Source organism: Macrotis lagotis, chromosome 8 (assembly GCF_037893015.1).
Source record: "Macrotis lagotis isolate mMagLag1 chromosome 8, bilby.v1.9.chrom.fasta, whole genome shotgun sequence".
NCBI classification, from domain to species: domain Eukaryota; kingdom Metazoa; phylum Chordata; class Mammalia; order Peramelemorphia; family Peramelidae; genus Macrotis; species Macrotis lagotis.
In genome coordinates, this window is record NC_133665.1 from 102651187 (window position 1) to 102674984 (window position 23798).

General features: G+C 39.3%; 1 protein-coding gene across 21 annotated transcripts in view; it reads left to right on the forward strand.

The window, feature by feature from the left end:
* OBSCN (obscurin, cytoskeletal calmodulin and titin-interacting RhoGEF) overlaps positions 1 to 23798 on the forward strand; it is a 342539-nt gene that overhangs the window by 297206 nt on the left and 21535 nt on the right. For all 21 annotated transcript variants that reach the window (XM_074197796.1, XM_074197800.1, XM_074197799.1 and 18 more), the window contains 6 exons: positions 131 to 212; positions 12853 to 13053; positions 15172 to 15232; positions 18151 to 18228; positions 21559 to 21731; positions 23354 to 23380. In XM_074197796.1, coding sequence (XP_074053897.1) covers positions 131 to 212; positions 12853 to 13053; positions 15172 to 15232; positions 18151 to 18228; positions 21559 to 21731; positions 23354 to 23380 — 622 coding nt within the window. The remainder of the gene's footprint in view (positions 1 to 130; positions 213 to 12852; positions 13054 to 15171; positions 15233 to 18150; positions 18229 to 21558; positions 21732 to 23353; positions 23381 to 23798) is intronic.

Consider the following 23798-nt stretch of genomic DNA (forward strand, 5'->3'; position numbering starts at 1 on the left):
CTCACAGCCCAGACCCCAGTATGGTGATTATTGTTGTATGGAAGTTGGATGAGTAGAACAGAAAGAATGTGAACCTTGGAGCACAGCTTTCCCTGTCTTACTGAATCTCTTCTTTTTTTATGTAACCAAGGTGAGGCCAATCAGGGAGCGGAGAAACAGAGTTACCGAAGGAAACTCCACTCTTTCTATGAAGTCAAGGAGGAAATAGGAAGGTAACGAAGGCCTATGAGTTTTGTTGGGTTTCTGAGATAGCTACAGGAACTGCTTACATTAGCAAATGAGACATCTCTCCAATTAGGGTTTCATCACCAGGAAGGATAGAGGAGCTGACAAAGATACAGGGTGTGGGGCAAAGGGAGGTAGAGAATGGAATGACAATCCAAGAAGTTAAAGTCTTCTTATATAATCAAAGTGTAGTTTAGTTTCAGGTTAAATTATCATCCTAGTGGTCATGGAAAGAGCCTGGAGAGGAAGCCAGGAGGCTTTGTCTTCAGCTCCATCTCTGAGACTAAATGGTATCATGAAAGACCCCTGAGTGTAAAGAGTCAGAAGAGGTGTCTTTAAATTCTGGCTCTGATGTTAACTTTACCCTTGGGCAAGCACTTTACTACTCAAGAACTCAGTTTCCTCTTCTGCAAAATGGAATCAGACTAGATGATCCCAAAGATCCTGTCTTAGCAACAGTATTCTAAGTCAGTTCAGTTCCCTGAGACTTAGTTTCCTTATCTGTAAAATGTGAACAATAAAGTTAACCCTTGCTTAATAGAAGTCTTATGAAGGTCAAATAAGATGATGGATATAAAAACACTTTGAAAAATATAAAATTCCACCTTGGGATTGTTCAACTTGGAAGATAAAATTGTTTTATGCAGATTAAGATCCTCAAATTTATGATATAATGCAGGATGGTCTTCTAGTCTCAATCTCTGTTAAGAGCATGGCAGGTCAGTATAATGTTGTATATAAGTCACTTATCTCCTGAATATCAGTTTCTTCATTTGTAAAATAGGCAAAATAGTGCCTGTTGAAAGTATATCACTTAATTCCTTAGTGTTCCAAGCAACTCTCTAAAATGGCTAATTCAAGATGGCAGCATGAAGCTAACATGGTCTTGGGTCTTTTCCCTACCAAAGATAAATTTAAAAAAATGTATTCTAACATTCAAGCTATAGATCCCACCAAGAAAAAGAAGATTTAAAGAAATTTTCAATGGTAGACAGTATGGAGGATCTATCTCTTGTGAAGGTCTATCTCTTTGGGGGCGGGGGGAAGTAAAGCCCGGGAGGAGGGAGATCGAGAAATCCAGGAGGAGGCTCTTAGCCACAGAAAAATCTAGGATCCAACAGACAACTTCCAAACAGCAGAAATCCAGGCAGCTAGATAGCAAGCCAGCTGAGAGGATCCCAGACCCAAACAAAGTATGAACCCTGGGAACACCAGGGCAAAAGACAGGACTGGGTTTGGAACAAACCACAGCTAAGTCAGAACCTGGAAATGGGGGGGGGGGAGCCAAGATGCCGACAAGAGAGGATCATGTCTTAGGCGCTCTCTCTCATAAAACTTATAAACTAAGGACTCTAAATTTTCGAGAGACAGAACCCACAGAGGGACCCAGTGAGGCAGTTGTCCTAGTCAAGGTAACCTAGAAAAGAGCTGAAAGGCTCTGCTCCCTGGAGTTGTAGGGGTGGCCCGCCAGAAGGGTGACCCACAGCTCACAGCAGAGGGGGGAGTTTCCTGACTTACACCCTGGGGAGCACCTGTCACAACTTGGGGGAACAGCAGGGGGACCTCTGCCAGAGTGAGCACATGAAGCCCAGCCCTCAGAGCACACAGTGAGCAGCATGGCCAAGGCAGTCCAGATGCAGGAAACAGAAGCAGGCAGAGATGGCAAGCAAGAGCCCCCAGGGCATGAGCCCATTGAGCTGAAGGAGGGGAGTGAAGAGAAACTGCAGAGCTCTGTCCTCTGACCCTGGAACAGAATGCTGGGGTTCTGACCACATTCAGATCCTGCTTGCAGTCTAGGCGCCCCCATAGAACAGAAAGTCCCCCCCACCTCAGCCCCATGGCAGAGGGGGGGAGCTTATGGTCATTCACAGATAAGGAGGGAGGACAGAGCCTCACACACTGAGATCCTTGTGGGAGTGTCCCAAAAGCTCAGGAAGCACCCCAAAACCAGGCTTAGGCTGGGAAAATGAGCAATTGAGAAATATTTTGCCTATGAGCTCAAGAAGGACTAAAATACTCAATCTGAAGATGAGGAAGCCCAAGCACAAGCTCCTGCATCAAAAGACTCCAAGAAAAACAGAAATTGGGCTCAGGCTATGATAGAGCTCAAAAAAGACTTTGAAAATCAAATGAGGGAGATAGAAGAAAAATTGGGAAAAGAAATGAGAGAGATGCAGGAAAAACATGAAAATGAAGTCAACAGCCTAGTCAAGGAAATCCAAAAAAATGTTTAAGAAAATAGCATGCTGGGGCGGCTAGGTGGCGCAGTGGATAAAGCACTGGCCCTGGGGTCAGGAGTACCTGGGTTCAAATCCGGTCTCAGACACTTAATAATTACCTAGCTGTGTGGCCTTGGGCAAGTACTTAACCCCATTTGCCTTGCAAAAACCTAAAAAAAATGCTAAAAACCAGCTTAGGTCAAATGGATAAAACAATTCAAAAAGTTATTGAGGAGAAGAATACTTTAAAAAGCAGAATTGGCCAGATGGAAAAAAAGATAAGAAAGCTCTCTTGAGGAAAATAAGTCCTTCAGACAAAAAATAGAACTCAGGGAGATTGATGAATTTACAAGAAATCAGGACTCAATACTTCAAAACCAAAAGAATGAAAAATTAGAAGAACATGTGAAACATCTCATTGAAAAAATAACTGATATGGAAAACAGATTTAGGAAAGATAATTTAAAAATTATTGGAATACCTGAAAGTCATGATCAGGAAAAGAGCCTTGACATCATTTTCAAAGAATTACTACAGGAAAATTGCCCTGATATCCTAGAAGCAGAAGGCAAAATAGCAATGGAGAGAATCCACCTATCCCCCCAAGAAAGAGATCCCAAAAAACCAACCCCCAGGAATATTATAGCCAAGTTCCAGAACTCCAAAGTCAAAGAGAAAATATTACAAGCAGCCAGAAGGACACAATTCAAATACTGTGGAACTGCAATCAGGATTTCACAGGACTTAAAAGCTTGTAGGGCTTGGAATATAATATACCGGAAGGCAAAAGAGCTTAGAATGCAACCGAGAATCAACTACCCAGCAAAACTGAATGTATTCTTCCAGGGAAAAAGATGGACTTTCAATGAACCAAGGGAATTTCAAATGTTCCTTTTGGAATGGCCAGAGCTGAACAGAAGGTTTGATCTTCAGATACAGGACTCAGGTGAAGCATAGAGATTGGAGGAGAAGGGGAAAATATGAGGGACTTAATGGTAATGAACTGTATGTATTCCTGTATAGAAAGATGACACTGATAATACTCATATGAACCTTCTTAATTAACAGAGCAGGTAGAAGGAGATTTTATAGATGAAGCACAGGAGAAAGCTGAATTTGAAGATGGAATATGGTGTAAAAAGAGTCAGTAGAAAAAAAGGAAATGTAATGGGAGAAAGAAAAAAGGAGAGGGGGAATAGGCCAAGATATTTCATATAATAAGATTTTTCTTTATTACAATGAGCTATTGCAATGATATGGAAGGGGGAAGGCAAGGGGGAATGAGGGAATCTTTGCTCTCATCAGAGGTGGCTAGGAGAGGAAACAGCATATATACTCAATGGGGTATAGATATCTGGAGTAAGAAGTGGGGGGACAGGGGGAAGAGGTGGGGATGTGAATGAAGGAGTTGAGGATGGACCATGGGGGGGGGGGGGGGAGAGTGGTCAGATATAACACATTTTCTTTTTTACTTCTTGTGAGGGGCTGGGATTGGAAGGCCTGCCCAGGACCATAGGGCCAGGTGGATGCTGGGCCTAAGGGGTGGTATGTGGGCTCGGGGGCTCTTGGCCCCAAGGCCAGGGATCTGTCTGCTGCGCCACTCAGCTACCCTACAGCAGAGTCAGAGTGAAAGGAGAGAGAAAATATAGTACATGGTTGTGGAGAAGTATGAATGGAGGGAGTTGCAATCAGCAATGGCAATGGTGGAAAAATATGGAAGTAACTTTTGTGATGGACTTACCATAAAGAATGTGATCCACCCACAACAGAGTTGGTGGTGTTGGAACACAGACTGAAGCACATTTTTTATTATTATTCTTTTGGGGGGGTGCAGGGCAAATGGGGCTGGGTGGCCTGCCTGGGCCTGCATAGCAGGGTGATCATTGGGTGTCTGAGGCCAGATTTGGACCTGGGTGCTCCTGGCTCAAGGACGAGTGCTCTGTCCACCACCCAGCCGCCCCTTCTGTTTTAACTATTTTATTTTATTTTGGGTCTTTTTTTTTCTTTTTTTGGTTTTTGCAGGGCAGTGGGGTTGGGGTGGCTTGCATGTCACACAGCTGGGTGAGTGTTGGGAGTATGGGGCTGGATATGGGCTCGGGTGCTCCTGGCTCCAGGGCTGGTGCTCTGTCCACTGTGCAACTTGGCCATACCTACAATTATTACTATTAATTTTTTTAATTTTAATTTTTTTCTCTCCCTTTTACTTTATCACTCAAGTGAGTCTATAATTTTTTGGCGGAGGGGTATTTTGTTTACTCTTAAACAAAAATATTTTATTAATGTATAAAAATAATTTGTACAAAATGAGAATAAATAAATATTAAATAAAGAAAAAAGAACCTGGAAATAAAGGAAGAAACAAACCTCTGCAAGGGCATAGCCTGCACTGCACAGGCAGCATCTTGGCCAACAACAAACCAGGGATCAGACCACAGCCCCAGTAAAAAAAATAAATAAATAAAAGCTTGAATCTATACTCCTTATGGGAAAGCAGAGCTAAAACAACAGAGATAAGCAAAAAAGCTGGAAGAGCACTCACTATAGACAACTACTTTACAGACATAAATTATAACAATGCCATGTCTGAAGAAGAAACTAGTGGAAAATAACTCAAGGAGAAGCATCAAAACAATCTATAAATTAAACTCATCGAAGAGCTTTAAAAAGATTTTAAAAACCAAAGAAGAGAGGAAGAAGAAAAATGGAAACAAGAAATGAGAGTCATGCAGGAAAATTGTAAAACATTGACCAGAGAATTCAACACCTTTAAAAAGGAAACTCAAAAAGGTAATTAAAGAAAATAAAACCCTAAAAGTTAGAATTGAACAAATAGAAACCAAAGAATCTATGAGACTATAAGATTCTATCAAAGAAAATAAAAAGGCTGAAAAAAATTGAAGAAAATATAAAGTACTTTTTTTAGGGAAAACAAATGACCTGGAAAATAGATCTAGGAGAGGCAATCTATGAATCATTAGACTACTAGAAAGCATAAGTCAAAAAAAAAAATATCTGGGGGCAGCTAGGTGGCATAGTAGATAAAGCACTGACCCTGGAGTCAGGTGTACCTGGGTTCAAATCCGGTATCAGACACTTAATTACCTAGCTGTGTGGCCTTGGGCAAGCCACTTAACCCCGTTTGCCTTGCAAAAAAAACCTAAAAAAAGTATCTGGAAAACATCATGCGAAAAATTATAAGGGAAAACCAAATTTACTAGAACAAGAAAACATTATAACCATTGAAAGAATACACAGAACCCCTCCAGAAATAGATCCCAGGATAAAAACTCCAAGGCCTATTATAGCCAAATTCTAGAATTCTCAAATAAAGGAGAGAATTTTGCAAACAGAAAAAAAGAAAACAATTCAAATACAAAGGAAATATAATCAGACTCATACAGGACCTATCAGCCTCAACATTGAAGGAACTGGAGACCTGTAATACCATATATCACAGAGCAAAGGACCTGGGAGTACATCCTAGAACGTACTACCCTGCAAAATTCAGCATATACTGTCAGGAGAAAAGATGGATGTTCAGTAATATAGAGGACTTCCTGAATTTCCTGACACAAAGACCAGAACTGAACAGAGAATTCAATTGTCAAATACATGACTCAAGAGTTGCATTAAAATGTAAATGAAAAGGGGAAGGAAAAAACAAAACAAATGTTGGTCAAGAGCATCAAATTGTATACAGCTCTAAAAGGGAAGAAAAAACACTTCTAATTCTTTTTTTTAGGTTTTTTGAGCACTTTACTTCTCTTAGGATAATTAAAGAGCTGAATATAATTGAAGAGAATGGACTTAAAGGATATAGGTATAGTTGGGTCTTGTTTCTCCATTGAAGAGGTCCAAGATGACTTCACTATGTTGGAGACAAAAAGCCCTAATGAAAAGCAGGGGTATTAACTTAAACTTAATATCCTTTGACCCATTTTAACTCTGCCTTGCTGACAAAGCTTAGGATTTTGTCTAATGAGGGCATCATAAGCTGACAGGTCCTGAGTCAGTGTCTCCCATAACTTGAAATCATTTGTAAAGTTCCCAGGTGAGGCCTCTAGAGCTTCCCACTACTTAGAGATCTTTGAGATTCTTGTAGTTAACTATATCAAGGTTTGACTTAATCAGTGCTTCACTTAACCAAGAGTTATAGAGCAATCTCCCTTATGAATATTGATGCAAAAAATCTTAAATAAAATTTTAGCAATGAGACTACAACTAGTTATTATTAGGATAATACATCATAATCAGGTAGGATATATACCAGGTAGGTAGGGATGGTTCAATATTAGGAAAACACTCAATGTAATTGAACATATCAATAGCAAAACCAACAGAAATAAAATAATTATCTCAACAGATGCTGAAAAAAGCCTTTGATAAAATACAACATCCATTCCTTTTAAAAATACTAGAAAGTTTAAGATTAAATGGAGTTTTCCTTAAAATAATAAGTAGTATCTATCTAAAACCATCAACAAATATTATATGTAATGGGGATAAATTCAGAGCATTTTTAGTAAGATCAGGGGTGAAACAAGGATGCCCATTATCATCATTACTATGCAATGTAGTATTAGAAATCCAACTGTAGCAATAAAAGAAGAAAAAGAAATTGAAGGAATCAGAATTGTCAGTGAGGAAACAAAACTTTCACTCTTTGCAGATGATATGATAGTGTACCTAGAGAACCCAAGAAAATCATCTAAAAACTTCTTGAAACAATTAACAAATTCAACAAAATAGCAGAATATAAAATAAATGCACATAAATCATAAGCATTTCTATATATAAATAATGAAGCCCAAGAACAAGAGATAGAAAGAGAAATTCCATTTAAAGTAACTAGACACAATATTGAATACTTGAGAATCTACCTCCCAGGATAAACCCAGAAAGTCAAGGAACACAATTATGAAGTACTTCTCATCCAAATAAAGTCAGATCTAGATAAGTGGAAAACCCTCAGATGCTTATAGTTAGATCAAGCTAATAAAATAAAAATGATAATTCTACCCAAATTAAATTACTTATTCAGTGCCATACCAATAAAACTACCAAATAACAACTTTATCAAGCTAGAAAAAAGTAGTAACAATTCAACTGGAACATCTAAAGATCAAGAATAGCAAGGTAACTGATGAAAAAAATGTATATACTATAATATGTATATACTATAATGTATGTACTATAACATGGCAGCCCTCAAAATTGCCTGGTACTGGTTAAGAAATAGAGTAATTGGGGTGGGGGGTGCAGAGCCAAGATGACTGCATGAAGGCAGGAATTCCTGGAAACTCATTCCCCAAAAAACTCCCAAAGCCATCAAATTATGACTATAGCCAAAATCTAGAGGGGGCAGAATCCACGGAAAGACTGAGTGATACAATTTCCCAGTCCAAGATAACTTAGAAAATCACCAGGACCAGGGATTGGAAAAAGCCACAGCACAGCACAGCCAGGCTAGATGTCTGGGTCCATGGCAGAGGGGGCAGTTTAATCATCAGGAACAGCTGGAAGGGGTGTTGAGAGAACTCTGCCTCAACAGAGTGAGTGCGGAGCAGAGCTCCAGACTCAGAGCAACCCTGTGGTGAGAACCTGCAGCAGTAGTCAGCAGAGCCACCCAGCACATCTGGAGCTCTCAGTGGCCTTGGAGGAATTAAAATCCCTGTGAATTGTCTCCCCAAAAAAACCCCAAAGTCTTGGAAGTGTGGTAAATCAGTCATAGGCTGAGGAAATGAGCAAACAACAGAAAAAGAAGAATCTGATCATAGAAAATTACTTTGGTCCCATAGAGGACCAAAATACATACTCAGATGATAACAAAATCAAAGCTTCTGTATCCAAAACCTCCAAGAGAAATAGAAACTGGGCTCCAGCTCTGGATGAGTTAAAAAAAACTATGAAAAGCAATTAAGGGAGGTAGAGGAAAAAATTGGGAAGAAAAATGAGAGCGATGCAGATAAATCATGAAAACCAAGTCAGCAACTTGGTGAAAGAAATACCAAAAAAATACTGAAGAAACTAATATGTTAAAAACCAGTTTAGGCCAAATGGGAAAAGCAACACAAAAGGCAAAAGAGAAGAAGACTACCTTAAAAAGCAGAATTGGCCAGCTGGAAAAGGAGATATAAAAGCTCTCTGAAGAAAATAACTCCTTCAGATGCAGAATGGAACTAAAGGAAGTGAATGACTTTGTGAGACCCCAGGAAGAAATAAAACTGTACCCCCCAAAAAACAAAAATTAGAAGAAAATGTAGAATATCTCATTGGAAAAATAATTGACCTTGAAATCAGATCCAGAAGAGATAATTTAAAAATTATTGGGCTACATAAAAGTCATGACCAGGAAAAGAGCCTAGACTTCATTTTTCAAGAAATAATACAGCAGAATTCACCAGTCGCCTCCTGAAAGAAATCCCAAAAGAAAAACTCAGGAATATTAAAGCCAAACTCCAGAACTCCCAAGTCAAAGAGAAAATACTAAAAGCTGCCAGAAACGAACAATTCTACTACCATGGCTCTATTTTCAGGATTACACAGGATCTGGCAGCATCTACAGTGAGGGCTCGTTGGGCTTGGAATATTATATTCCAGAAGGCAGAAGATCTTGGTTTACAACTGAGAATCAACTACCCAGCAAAACTGAACATCCTCTTTCAGGGGAAAAAGATGGACTTTAAATGAAATGGGACTTTCAGACTTTCCTACTGAAACAACCAGAGTTGAACAGAAAGTTGGATCTCCAAGTACAGGACTCAGGTGAACTATAGAAGGGATGGATAAGAAGGACTAATTATGAGGGACTTAATGATATTGAACTGTTTGTATTCCTGCATGGGAAGAAGATACTAATAACTCACATGAACTTTCTCATTTATAAGAGCTGTTAGAAGGAGCATATATAGACAAGGCACAGGAAGGAACTGAATATGATGGTATAATATAGTAAAAAGATGGAGTCAATAGGTGATAAGAAAAGTTCTGAGAAGAAGGGAAAGGAGAGGAAGAAGGGGCTAAGATATTTCACATAGGAGTCAAGAAGAAGCTTTTACAGTGGGGTAGAATGGGGGAAGGCGAGGGGGAATCAGTGAGCCTTCATTCTCATCAGAAATGTTTCAGAGAGGAAATAACATACACATTTAATAGGAAATAGAAATCTATCTTACCCTAGAGAAAAATGATATGAAAGGGATGGGATGAGGGGGAACAGGGGGAGGGTAGGAGGGAATAGGTAACAGAAGAAAGGGAAGATTATGGGAGAGGGTATTCAGATACAACACACTTCTGAGCAGGGACAGGGTGAAAGGAAAGAGAGAATAGAAAAAATGAGAGTGGGAAGGAATAGAGGAGGGAAATACAGCTAGTGATAGCAACTGTGGGAAAAATATTGAAGCAACTTCTTTGGTGGACTTAAGATAAAGAAGGCAACTCATCCCAGAGGCAAATCTGTTGGGATCTGAACACAGACTGAAGTACATTTTTTTCTCTCTCTCACTATTCTTGAGGTTTCTTGTCCTTTTTGGGGGGTGGGGAAGGGGGTTTATGATAACTCTCACAAAAAGATTATTGTAATAATATAACATTTTTTTAAAAAGAAATAGAGTAATGGATCATTGGATTAGGGTAGTTTCAAAAGAAACTGCAGTAAATGACAGCAATAATCTACAGTTTGACACATAAGCTTCTGGGATAAGAACTCACTAATTGACAAAATTTGCTGGGAAAACTGGAAAATAGTATGGCAAAAACTAGGCATAGACTCACATCTCACACCCTATACCAAAATAATGTCAAAATGGGTACAGGATTTAGACATAAAGGGCAATACCATAGATAAATTAGTAGACCAAGAAATATTCTTTATCTATCATATCTACAGAAAGAATAAATTTATGACCAAATAAGAATTAGAGTATGTTGTAAACTACAAAATGAATGATTTTGACTATATTAAATTAATAAGGTTTTGCACTAATAAAATCAGAAGGAAAGCAGAAAGTAGGGAAACCATCTTCACAACTAGGAATTCTGATAAAGGGCTAATTTCTAAAATATAATGAGAATTGCATCAAATTATGAGGTATAAGTCATTCCCAATTGATAAATGATCAAAGTATATGAATAGACAGTTTTCAAATGAAAAAAAATTAAAGCTATATATAATCATAGGAAAAAATGTTCCAAATCATTATTGATTAGAGAAATGCAAATTAAAACAACAATGAGGTATCACCTCACACCTATTAGATTGGTCAAAATGAGAAAAAGGGAAGATGATCAATATTGGAGAGGTTGTGGGAAGATTGGAACATTGATGAATTGCTGGTGGAGTTGTGAATGGATCCAACCTTTCTGGAGAGCAATATGGAACTATGCCCAAAGAGCAATAAAACCGTTCATACCCTTTGACCCAGGAATTCCAATTCTAGGTCTATATCCAGAAGAAATTGCAAAAAAAGGGTAAAGTCCCACATGTTCCAAAATATTAATAGCAGCTCTTTTGTAGTGGCAAAAAAAAAATGAAAATTGAGGGAATATCCATCAATTGAGGAATGGCTGAACAAGTTATGGTACAATGAATACTATAGAATATTATTATTCTATAAGAAACCATAAATGGGGCAGCTAGGTGGTGCAGTGGATAAAGCACCGGCCCTGGAGTCAGGAGTACCTGGGTTCAAATCCGGTCTCAGACACTTAATAATTACCTAGCTGTGTGGCCTTGGGCAAGCCACTTAACCCCGTTTGCCTTGAAAAAAACTAAAAAAAAAAATAAACCATAAATTGCCTGACTCTAGAGAAGCATGGAATGAGTTATAGGATCTGATGCTAAGCAAAGGTAGCAGAACCAAGGGAACAATGTACACATTAACAACAACATTATGAGATGATTAACCCTGAAGAAGCAGCTCCTCTCAGCTGCACAGAGAGCTAGGGCAACTGTATTAGTCCAGCTATGGACAATGTTATCCCCATCCAGTAGAAGAAAAACAAAACAACATAAAAACAACCCTTCTGAATCTGATGAACACTTTATAAAAATTATCTTTTATGCATCTCTCTTAATCCTAATTCATACTGAAAATGACTAATCTGTAAATATGTTCATTAAAAATATGTATGTACAATGCTAACCTGATTATTCGCTGTTGAGGGGAGGGGGGCGGGTGGGAAGGGAAGGTGGAAGGAAATTTTCTAACTTAAAAATATACATATAGATGAATAAACAAACAAACAAATAAATAAATAGATGGATGGATGGAATTATTAATGATATGGTTTTCATACTAGGAGCTTCCTACATCAATTGAAATGATAAACAAAAAACCCCAGCAGTTTCAAGGGATTATTGTGAAGTACAAACAAGTGATAAAGTGATTTGAAAATCCATAAAGGCCAGCTATTATTACCAGAAAAAGAGTTTGGGTTGTAACCAGGAAGATTTTAATTAGACATACAAGAACACTTCTCTGTTCTTTTAAAATTATTCATGCACTCAACAAAAATTTTTTTCAACAAACTTTTATTAGTGTTTATACTTGATACAAGACCTGTCCTCAAGAAGCTTACTAGGGGAAAAAAGTCTACTGGGGAAAAAATGGTCAATGTTCAGTCATGTCCAACTGTTTATGACCCTATTTGGGGTTTTCTTGACAAAGTTACTGGAGTGGTTTACCATTTCCTTCTCCAGCTCATTTTACAGATGAGGAAATGAGGATATAGGATGAAGTGACTTGTTCAGGGTCACACAATTAAGTGCTGAGACCAGATCTGAATTCAGGAAGGTAAGTCTTCCTGACTGCTGGCACAGCTGACACCTGGGTACCCAGAAAAGACATATCCACAAATAACTGATAAAGGGGAGAATAAACTAAATGCAAAGTAAGGGTCCCAGAAAACTCCTGTGAGAAATTTAAGGAAGGAGAGATCACTTTCACCTAAAGGGAGTGAGGGGTTGACCCAGGAAGGCTTCATGGAAGAAGTGGCACCAGGCTTCACCTTGAAGAGCAAGGAAGACTTCAAAAGGCAGAGATTGGGTATGAGAAGGGTCTAAGCATATGAGTCATAGTAAGCCAAGATACAGAGGTGAGAGAAGATAGGATAAGAAGGGGGATGAAAAATAGTCGGCTTTGAGTGAAAGTATAGAATACATGAAGGGGGAATGGGATGAGATAAGTTTAGCAGGTAGGTTGGAGACCATGTTTTGGACATCAGTGTCAGGAATCTATATTTTATTCTGTAGGCAGTGGCAACCCACTAGAGGTTTGGGGGTAAAACAGTGATCTTAAGAAGATGAAGCCAGTGACTAAGGGAGGCTGGGAAGTTCTTCAGGGAGTGATCTTTTCCAGTCAGAATTGGCAGTGGTCCTGACCAGCATAACCTGGTATCTCCCTTTGCCTAGGGGTGCTTTTGGCTTTGTGAAGAGAGTTGAACACAAAGGCAACAAGGTTTCCTGTGCTGCAAAATTCATCCCTCTTCGGACCAAGACCCGAGTCCAAGCATATCGGGAGCGGGATATCCTGGCCACCTTGAACCATAAGCTGGTCACTCAGCTTCTGGATGAGTTTGAAACCAGGAAAACACTCATTTTGATCCTAGAACTGTATCCTTTTTCCACTGATGCTGGAGACTCTTCTCCATAGTGGTTCTGTCTTGTTATAGGACAAGCAAGAACTTACAACCAGAAGGTAGGGATTTAAATCCTGTCATTTATTCATAATATGAGTCTGGGTGGCTAAGTCGCTTCACTTCTTTGTTTTCTTTCTTTATAAAGTGAGGAGTTTGGACTAAATATTCTTTGAGGTCTCTCTCTAATAGCATTCCTAGCTCTAACTTTCTTTTATATCCTATGGACAAGTTAATTCAGTTCAGTTCCAAGGTCAATTTAATTCAATTCAATTTAAACAATTCAATAAACATATATTAAATACTATTAAGCACAGTACAAGGGACTGAACTAGAGACAGAGGATTTAAAGACAGAAAGAAAACAGTTCATGTCTTTAAGAAGCTTATATTCTGCAAGGGTGGGGAGCATCCTTCCAGTGGGCTATATAAGGTCCAAGAAATCATTTGATCTGGTGCTGCCAAGGCAACTGCAGGTGGCTCTCAAAATTCAATAAATCTAGGAAGTTTTTAGGAGTAAATTAATTAAATGTTTGACCAAATATGGCAGATTAATTTTTAAGTTGATACTTTTGTATGGACCATGAATGATGTTATAAATATCTCAAGTGGCCCCTGACAGAAAAAACGTCCTCACCCTTGCTCTACTAGTAAGATTCATAAACAGATCAGTACATTGAAAATTAAAAAAGATTAGGGAAGGCTTCCTACGGGAAGCAGCACCCGAGCCTTGAAGGAAATTAGGAATTGCAGAGTTAGAGATGAGAGTGATTCCAGATGAGGCAGCAAAGACTGGGATAGGGAAGATAGTATATTGCACAGGAGGAACCATCAGCAGGTCCCTTCTAGCGCTTCCCTTCCATTATGCTGTTTTCTGTTCTCTACAAGGGATAGGGGATACATATGTCTCCCAAAGTTCAAAACAAATCATATCACTGCATGCCTGACTTGTGTCTATAGTTATAAAAATATATGTTTTGGTGTCATTTTTTATTATTAAAAACCAAAGATCTATCAAATCATTAATTTCCTAATGTTGCCCTAAATTGAAATCCTCTTAATAGGATTTTAAATTTGGGCAAATAGTGTTAAGTTTTGTCAGAAAGTTCTTCTGGTTTCTTCTGGCGCCAGTAGCTTGGAGGGTCAACTGCAGTCTAGTGGAAAGAGTCTTGGGCTTGGAGGCAGAATTAGATAAAAATTCTGACTTCTTTCTAACTATGTGTCTTTGGGCAGCATCACTTCCTCTTTCTGGGTCTCAGATTCTTCCTATGTAAAATTTGAGTCAACTAAATAACGCAATGAACAGAATACTGGACCTGAAGAAAAAAAAGATTTGAATTCAAATCCAAACCTCAGATATTCATTCAGTTGTATGACCCTTTACCACTGCCTGCCTCAGTTTCCAAATCTGTAAAACAGGGATGATAATAATAGTACCTCCTTCCCAGGGTTATTGTGAGAATAAAGTGACATAATTTTGTAACGGTTTGATAGTAATATTGATGAAGTGCTTTGCAAACTCAAGACACAATAAATTTGTTAAAATGAGATGTTTGGATTACATGATTTCAAAGGTCCTTAACTAATTCAATCCTATATGCCATTTCCCCCCCCCCCCCCCCCGGGGCCTCAGTTTTCTCCTTTATAAAATAAGGATGTTACGATGTAACCCTTATTCTCTGGCAATGTTGTTTGTGAAGATGACATAAGATAAAGGGTCTAGAGCTCTTTGTAAATCATAAAGCACTAGAGAAACATCAGCTGTTTTTGTTACTTCATCACTTTTGAATGAACCACATCACATTATTTTTGTTATTTAATCCTATCTGTCTATGAGAGTCCATGGAATATTCTTGGCAAAGATACTAGAAGAATTTGCCATTTCCTTCACCAATGTGTCCCCATTTTACAGATGAGGAACTGAGTCAAAAAAAGGGGTCGAGTGGCTTATCCAGGGTCACCTAGCTAGTAAGTTCGAGGCTGGATTTGAACCCAGATCTCCCTGATTCCAGGTCCAGTACTCTATCCACGGCACCATCCAGCAACCTCACATTGCTTTCTTACTGCATCCTAATTGTCCTTGACTGTAACCTTAGATGTTCCTCTGAAGAGCTCCTAGACCGCTTATACAAAAAGAATGTAGCGACTGAAACTGAGGTAACAAAAGTCTCTTGTTCCAATTGTTCTGTACAAATCATTTAATTCTCTCCCTAATTCATTCCCTCCTAACCCATGTTAGTCTATTAAACCTTGGCTGAGGATGAGGAAGAAGACGTGGGCAGGATGACTCCCAGGGAGCTGCTACCTCATGGGACCATTAACCCCTCTGCCTAACCTCTGGGCTGCATCCCTCATCTTCCTTTGTAGCCCCCTGCTTCTGAGGATAAGTGTATGAAGAGGATGCCATGGTTCATGTAGTGTTTCTGTGTTCTCTAGTGACATCTCTGCCCTGGCTCAGCAGGATCATATTCTCTTTGACTAGTGATGGTTTTAGGATACTTACAGAGGCCTGGTTTGGGGCAGGTCCCAGAACACAACAGGACAGGAAAGTAAGGAGGTCAGACCTTGGAGATAGAAGTCTCTACTGAGGGACAAAGCAGCCAGAATATTATGTCTGAGCATCTCGACACCACCCCACCCCCCAAGATTGAAGGAGCAGATTCATGGACATGTATGTTTTTAAAGGTTCAGCTGCCTTAAGGCTGTCTCAGAAAGGTTTTGACATCATAGAATTGCTTAATATTGAATTGCTTTGAATATAGAATTCCCTAATACTAGAAACCTCACATAGCACTGTACATTAGATGCCTAGAGAAGGGGAGATGCAACACATATACACACAACTTACCTTGTCCAGGTAAGAATTCTTTTTTTTTAATTTTTTTTAGTTTTTTTGCAAGGCAAATGGGGTTAAGTAGCTTGCCCAAGGCCACACAGCTAGGTCATTATTAAGTGTCTGAGGCCGGATTTGAACCCAGGTACTCCTGACTCCAGGGCCGGTGCTCTATCCACTGCGCCACCTAGCTGCCCCCAGGTAAGAATTCTTACCTAGGCAAGAATTCTGTTTATAAATCCCCCACAAGGAATTGTCTAACCATAGCTTAACGGCTTCATTGGAAGCTATGCTACTTTCCAAGGCAGGAAGGTCTTTAGGACATGTGTCTTGATTTACCAGGAAATAAATCCTTATGATGCAGGGAAAGATCACTTTGTATCTCTAAAAACAATCCATGGGTGTCAAAAGATTTATGATTTGGGGGCGGCTAGGTGGCGCAGTGGATAGAGCACCGGCCCTGGAGTCAGGAGTACCTGGGTTCAAATCCGGCCTCAGACACTTAATAATGACCTAGCTGTGTGGCCTTGAGCAAGCTACTTAACCCCATTTGCCTTTCAAAAACCTAAAAAAAAAAAAAAGATTTATGATTTTTTTCACTTTTGCTAATGAAAATTGCAGTCCCTACACTCCATGGAAGATGGTCTTCTTGAGCTGTTTTGGTTAAACAAATTTATCACCTTAAGGGAACACTATTTAACAATGGGACTTAGGCTGGCTAGTTCCATGGTCCATCTCCTGGAACCATACTCAAGGTCTTTCTAGCTAAATAGAACCTGCGAAAACTTTCACTTTGTCAATTTATGCTTCTAGAACTCAGAACAGAACATAAGGAGAGGATATGGAATACTACAAAGGCATATTTCAAAATGTCCCTCACTGCAATTTCTGTATGTTAGCTGCTTACCACTAGTTCAAATTCTGGAAAGAAAACTGTTTTCATTGGCTCATAAGTTGTGTTTCTTCTGAGTACAATGCAGTCAGGATGAAGAAGGGTCCAAAGATGAGAATATAAAACAATGTTTGGAAATTAAAGGACAGCAGTAAATAGCATGGAAGGGGAAAGGAAGAACAAGATACTCAGAACTATTAGATCTATATAACAGATATAAGATTTTCTTTTCCTGTAAAGAATAGATTTGAATCTCTTGAAGAAGTAATGACCTCCCATACTTTATAAAAAAGTGCCAAGAGATTTGAGAAACTCTGCTCAGTCCCAGAAAAAAAAGAAGTACATTGTGGTGGTCAGCATCTTGCTAAGGGATACAGAGATAACTCTATATCTACATTACAATTGTATGACTAATCAATAGTTTTAATGTGTTCTTGGAACATGTGTATTTGGAACTTGTCAATTCTGATGGTCACTGTTCATTTAAAGTGATTCCTGTGAGAATTATATTATTGGAAGAAATCTAAAAAAAATTATCCGGGTTTGGGTAGAAAATCGAAGGATTTGGAGACATAGGAAATATTTCCATCACTACTTCTAATTAAGAATTAGAAAGGAAAAGCTGATAGGGGAAAGGAAGCATTTAGCTAAAAGTATCAGCAGAGAGTTGAATAAGGATTTATGGACCCAAAACAAGGTGAAGGTTCAACAATGATGGAGAGAGAGAGAGAGAGAGAGAGAGAGAGAGAGAGAGAGAGAGAGAGCATCTGATATAAGATGGAAAGAAAATAATTTTCTGATGAAAAGTTCAAGAGACTTAATGAGACAAGAGACAAATGAAAAGTTCAAGAGACTTAATTTCTGGGTAATTAATTATTTTATTAATTATGGCTAGTTAATAATTAATAAAAGGATTAGTCATTTGGTCTTCTCTTGTGAACCAATGGATAATGGCAGCCTATTGATGCTTATATGCCCTTGGAAGGGTGGGATTTCCTGACAGATGACAATCAACTCTGATTGTTAATTAATGAGCCAAAAGTAAAGTAGCTATAAAGCCTTCCCTTGCCTCACCAGAAATTTCATCTTTCAAAAAATAAAGGAAGTGATGAGGGGGAGTGGCTACCTGATGCTGGCCAACAAGAAAAAAAGTGATGAGTGAATAGAAATTGAGGGGAACCTCAGAAGAAAGTAAACATGTCATCTTAGGGCTCATGAAAATCCTGGGGAAGTAGGACCTAATAAATGTCCTATTATCTAAACTTTGCATCTCCCCTTGGGCCCAGTACTGAGTTTTGCCCACAGAGGGTGGATGCTCAATAAACATGAGCTCTGTACTTTTATTCCTAGGTGAAGGTATACATAAAACAGATTTTAGAAGGCCTCAAGTACCTCCACGACAATGACATCCTGCACTTGGATATTAAGGTATGATTTCAATACAGAATTGCTTAAAATTCACCAACTCTGACTCAGGAAGGTAAGAAAGGCTTAAATTTTAATTCACAGGTTGCTCAAATAGTTTACAAGTTACCAAAAAAGTTCACAAACTAATACAAAAACCTCATAAGTAACTACAAAAGGCTCATAGGTGAGGTTCTTTGGAGAAACAGCAAGATAGTTTCAGTTGAAGTAGGAAGAGGATGGGAGAGTTTGGGGAATCATGCTCCCCCAAGTAGGTTCACTTCCCACTGGAAGACAAGCAGGCAGAGGAGTGGTAGTAAAGGGAGTTCACACTCCAGAGGAGGGTAGCTTCAAGGTCAGCTACCTAGAGATTTGAGGAACCAGTGCTGCCAAGGCAACTGCAGGTGGGATTCAAAATTCAATAAATCTAGGAACTTTTAGGAGTGAATTAATTAAATGTTTGACCAAATATGGCAGGTTAATTTTTAAGTTGATAGTTTGTGTGGCCGGTGAATGATGTTATAAATATCCCAAATGGCTTCTGACAGGAAAAAGGATTCCTCACCCTTGCAAGTAGCAGAGAAGAACAAAGAGCCTACCCCTTTGAGTTTGGGGGATGATGCTTTCCCCTAGAGTGGGCTGCCTTTCAAAAGACAGTGAGCCACCAATTAGTAAAAAAAAAGGTGGCTTCCCCTAGAGTGGTCTATCCTCCAAAGGCAGAGGATCAGCTCAACTGAGGAGTGAGCAGATTTTAAGGAGGATATAGCTTGGGGGAGATATGTTGACAAGGAGCTTATAAGAGCAGAGATGAGGTAATGAGAGTTATGTGGATGAGGGGTGGTAGGTCAAAGACTTAATCCTTTCAGGCTATGACAGGGGTCTATTGTTTGTTGATAAGAATTTATCTTTTACCTGGGGCAGGGTGAGATACTTTATTAAAAATTCACTGATGGGGCGGCTAGGTGGCACAGTGAATAGAGCACCAGCCCTGGAGTCAGGAGTACCTGGGTTCAAATTCAACCTCAACACTTAATAATTACCTAGCCATGTGGCCTTGGGCAAGCCACTTAACCCCTTTGCCTTTAAAAATCTAAAAAAAAAAAATTCATTGATCTCAGCACAGAGCCTGGTATCTGGGATTTACTGGGAATCCTAGCCAGGAAAGGGCAAGGTACTTTACTAAAAGTTCTTTGACCTCTTTCATGTTTTGGACAGTGGGATGGGGATTGGGGGAGGAGAGGCAGAGATATATGGTCATTACAGATTAATAAATATAAAACATTTCTTTTTTTTAGGTTGTTTTTTTTTTTTTTTGCAAGGCAAATGGGGTTAAGTGGCTTGCCCAAGGCCACATGGCTAGGTAATTATTAAGTGTCTGAGACTGGATTTAAACCCAGGTACTCCTGACTCCAGGGCCGGTGCTTTATCCACTGCACCACCTAGCCGCCCTGACTATAAAACATTTCTATCCAATATTTCCCCTACTTCAGTGAAGAACTGGCACCCCAGAGGGATCCCAGAGACCATTTAGTCCAGTTCTTTCCTTGTAGAGAGAATGGAACTGAAGCTCAGAGAAGGGAAGGAACATGGCCTGGGCCACCCAGTCAGACTGTCTCGGAGAAGGGACTAGCACCCTGTGTTATGGCTGGATATTGTGTTATATAGGTGGTTCCCCCCTACCTTCTTCCCAGTCTGTAAAATGGCATAGAAAGGTACTAGCAGAGAACCTTCAGGAAGTCATTTTCTGCCTACACATAGACCTCACTATTATTATGGTCTAAGTTTAAGCCTTCTTCTCCCAAGGAGGCTTAGTGTATTTGTGAGGAGTGAACCTGGTTCTTAGGAGCTTTTGTATTAACTGCCTTTACCACATTATCAGAGAGTAGTAGTAACTGCCTTCTGGGGTCTAAACCTGCCAATTAGAACAGAAGTTGGAAAATGCTATTTTCTTCTTCTTCTTCTTTTATTTTTCAAAAAGCTAGAACAATTTACTTTTGTCCTATGTCGTTTTCATTTTGATTACTTGAAATATAACTCTGAAAAAAAAAGGCTTTTAAAAAGCCCACTGTGTATTAAATGGAGCTACTTAACTATGCTTTTAAACCTAAATCATTCTGGCTTTCACTGAAGGGCCAATAATAGGCCAGACCCCAAGCCTCTTGGCTTATTGTTTAGGTATTGAGGGCTTAGAATGACTGTAAAACAGCAATTATTTTCTGTTCTGGCCAGAAACACTAAGGGTTTTTTCCTTCCTGATTGATATCTTTAGGATGGTAAATTGGACCATCTTTTGTCTCAGTTCTTACCTAGCCCTTAGTCACTGAGTAGGCGTGGCCTCAAACAAACTGAGACCTGGGAAAGATCTTAATTTTAAAAGGTCAGGGTCCCCCACTGCATTCTGAACCATTGCCAGTTGCCTCGGCCTTTGTCTTGCCTCCGGACTCCAGTAACTCTGGAGGAAAGATTAAGGCTGATGTCTTTGTGTAGCTCTGCCTCACTCAAATCCAGTTCACATACAAGTTAAGACATCACCTCTTGATATCACTGGTTGTCTTTGTGAATGAAGGATGGATGACAACATCTGTAAAATGCATATAATAATACTTGATTGAGTACTTCACCACATTAGTTATTATGAAGAAAGTGCTTTGTAAATTTTTTAAAACTGCATAAATAGTCTCTCACTAAGACCAATCACCAGCTTGGACATCTGCCTGTGAAAATTACTTTATGTGATTGCCAAGTGCAAACCAAAGCATCATAGAATTTAGAATTACAAAAGGTTTTAGAGATCAACTTCTTTTACTTTGACATGTAAAGAAACTGAGGTTCAAAAAACACCCTAGACACCCAAGACTCCCTAACTAATAAGTAATTATCCACAGTGAATCAGACAGGGAAGGGAACTTACAGGCCATCTCACTGAACCTTCCATCTAGAGCAGAAATCACCATTATCTCTGACAGAAAGTCTTGCAAACTTTGAATACTTCCAGTGATATGGGGCTCACTACTTCATAAGAAAGTTCAACATTTGTTGCAGAGTTCTTAAAACAAACAAAATCTTGCCTCCCTCTAAGTTTTACATGTTGCTTGTAGATCTGCTCTCTGGAGCTAAGCAGTAATGATTTAATCCCTTTTCCCCATGACAACCTTTCAAATGTTTGAAAACTGTGACCATATCATTCTCGGGTCTTCACCAATCTAAGTGAAACATCCCCAGGTCCTTCAATCCTCATATGGCATAGTTTCCTCACCAATTCAATCACCCTCTTCTGAATGTGCTGCAACCTGTCACTGTCCTTTTGAAAGTAAGTCAAATGGCTAACATTCTCTTCTCTTTCTCTCTTATCAGCCTCCTAACATCCTAATGGCTCACCCAACTAGGGAAGATATTAAAATCTGCGACTTTGGCTTTGCCCAAAAAATCACCCCCTCGGAGCCCCAGTACAGCAAATTTGGCTCACCGGAGTTTGTCTCCCCAGAAATTATTGCCCAGACCCCTGTGACGACCACATCAGATATCTGGTGAGAAACAATGCTTTGTATTCACTGATCAACCACCAAAAGTAAGGATTATGGGGAAGAGGAAGCCAGAATTTTTCCCCCTAGTGGTTTATCTTTAATATGATAAAATTCCCCTGTCATATCAGAGATCTCTTTTAAAAGAGTCTCATGTTGCTATTACATGGATTTTCATAGTGCTTTCATAAAACAGTGCTAAAAGAAGATTGCAGAAAATATCTGAAACAATCTTGACCCCCTAAGCATGAATCTCCTGCTTGGCCTCTCTAATAACAAGGTCATCTAGCCTCTCAAAACCAGAAGTCCTAAAGGTAGCTCTAGATTCCATAAAATGCCTTTACATGCACTGTCTTATTAAATTCTCCCAAAAGTGATGAAAGAGTGGCAGCTAGATAAAAGAATGGACCATATAATAGGAAGAACATAGCATTTATTTATTCATTATATCCTCTCCCTGTTCAACAAGAGAAAGACCAGAACAAATAGATACAGCATTCTCATCACCCCAAAAATAGACCAGGCTCCACTCAAAAGGAACACAAGGACAAGCATACCCATCACCATCAACCTCCACCCCCATCCTTGGACCTTGGAGCTCAGGCATCATGCAGGCTCCGACCCAGTATGACGTGATCACTGGCCAGCTGAGGAGATGGCCAAGTCAGCAACCAACAAGTTTATTCATGATTTGGCTCAGTACAGCTGAGGGAGCAGCAGAGACTGAAAAAGTCTGACATTCCCTCCCTTGTTGCAGCCCCCATCTATGACTCATCATCCCCATCGAATCCCACCACCTTCTAATGGCTCTATTAGATGCTTGTTGTCTTGACTCCTCTTTACTCTTCTCTCATCTAGTGCTATTTTATCTGCACGTGTCATCCCATAAGTTCCTGGTCTTCATTTTCAAGGGGGTAGGAGAATGAGGATGGGATTTAGTAGTTTATAGACTTAGGTTAACTGCTGCCAAGACCTTTTTAAAAATTATTGATACTTTTTTATATCTCAGTAATTTCTGTATATATACATATATATATATATCTGTCTCTATGCTCAAGATTCTGTTTTAACAAAAATGAATCATTTAAACAAAACTGACACAGTGAACTCACCTAATAGCAAAAGCACTCATAGTCTCCATTTCTCAAAAAAAAAAAAAAGCAGGGGGGAAGGGGGAGAGGGCTACCAGGACATTTCATTCAGCTTTGTCTGCTTATGACCTCATCCCATTTCTCCCAGCCTGCTTTTTTGTCTTCTGACCTTGTTATCAGGGGTTATCTTCCAGAATTAATTGGTACTAGTTGTTGCTTTCTGATTGAGGCCACCTTATCCTGAATCACTCATGTTATTCCATTTAAATCTTTAATGTCAACAAAAATATTAACTATTAATGAGGAATATTCAATCACAGGTTCTGTCTAATCCTGGCCAACCTTACTGACCCTGCTTCTGATATTTATGAATCCTGAGGGTTCAGTTAGCTTACTTATTAGTAAGTAACTTCAGTAAGCTTCTCTAATTCTTAAGTTTCCTGTTTCCCTGTCCTGGTTTCTTCCCTGGTTCCTTCAGGCTACTGTCTCTGCCAATCCTGAATCATCATGTGACATTAAACTTTTGTTTTTCTACAGGGCTGTTGGTGTCATCACCTACTTAAGGTAACCAATCTTCTGTCTCCTAAATTCTCAATCCCCTATCTCCCAAAGTCACTAATCCTTTCTCTCCCAAGGTAAGCAGTTTCCTCTCTTACCCATGTCTTAAGTGCCCAGTTCTCTCTCAGAGCAATCAGTACCTTTTCCATTGAGATAGCCGATTCTATCTCCCAAGGATCCTTCCCTTTTTTTCTTCCCTGACTCCAACCTCTTGAAAAAGAATAAGCCTGCAATAGAATGCCTGTGGATGCTATGATTAAGAAATCTTCAGAGGCATGAATTCCAAACTGCCCCATGCCTGCTTTGAGTATTTTTTTTCTTAAAAATAAGCATGGTACTTTTTTCCTTAAGGATATGATTTCTCTCTCAACACATTCAACTTTAGAATTAACCCAATACTAATAGAAAGACTTCTCTCCCGTTT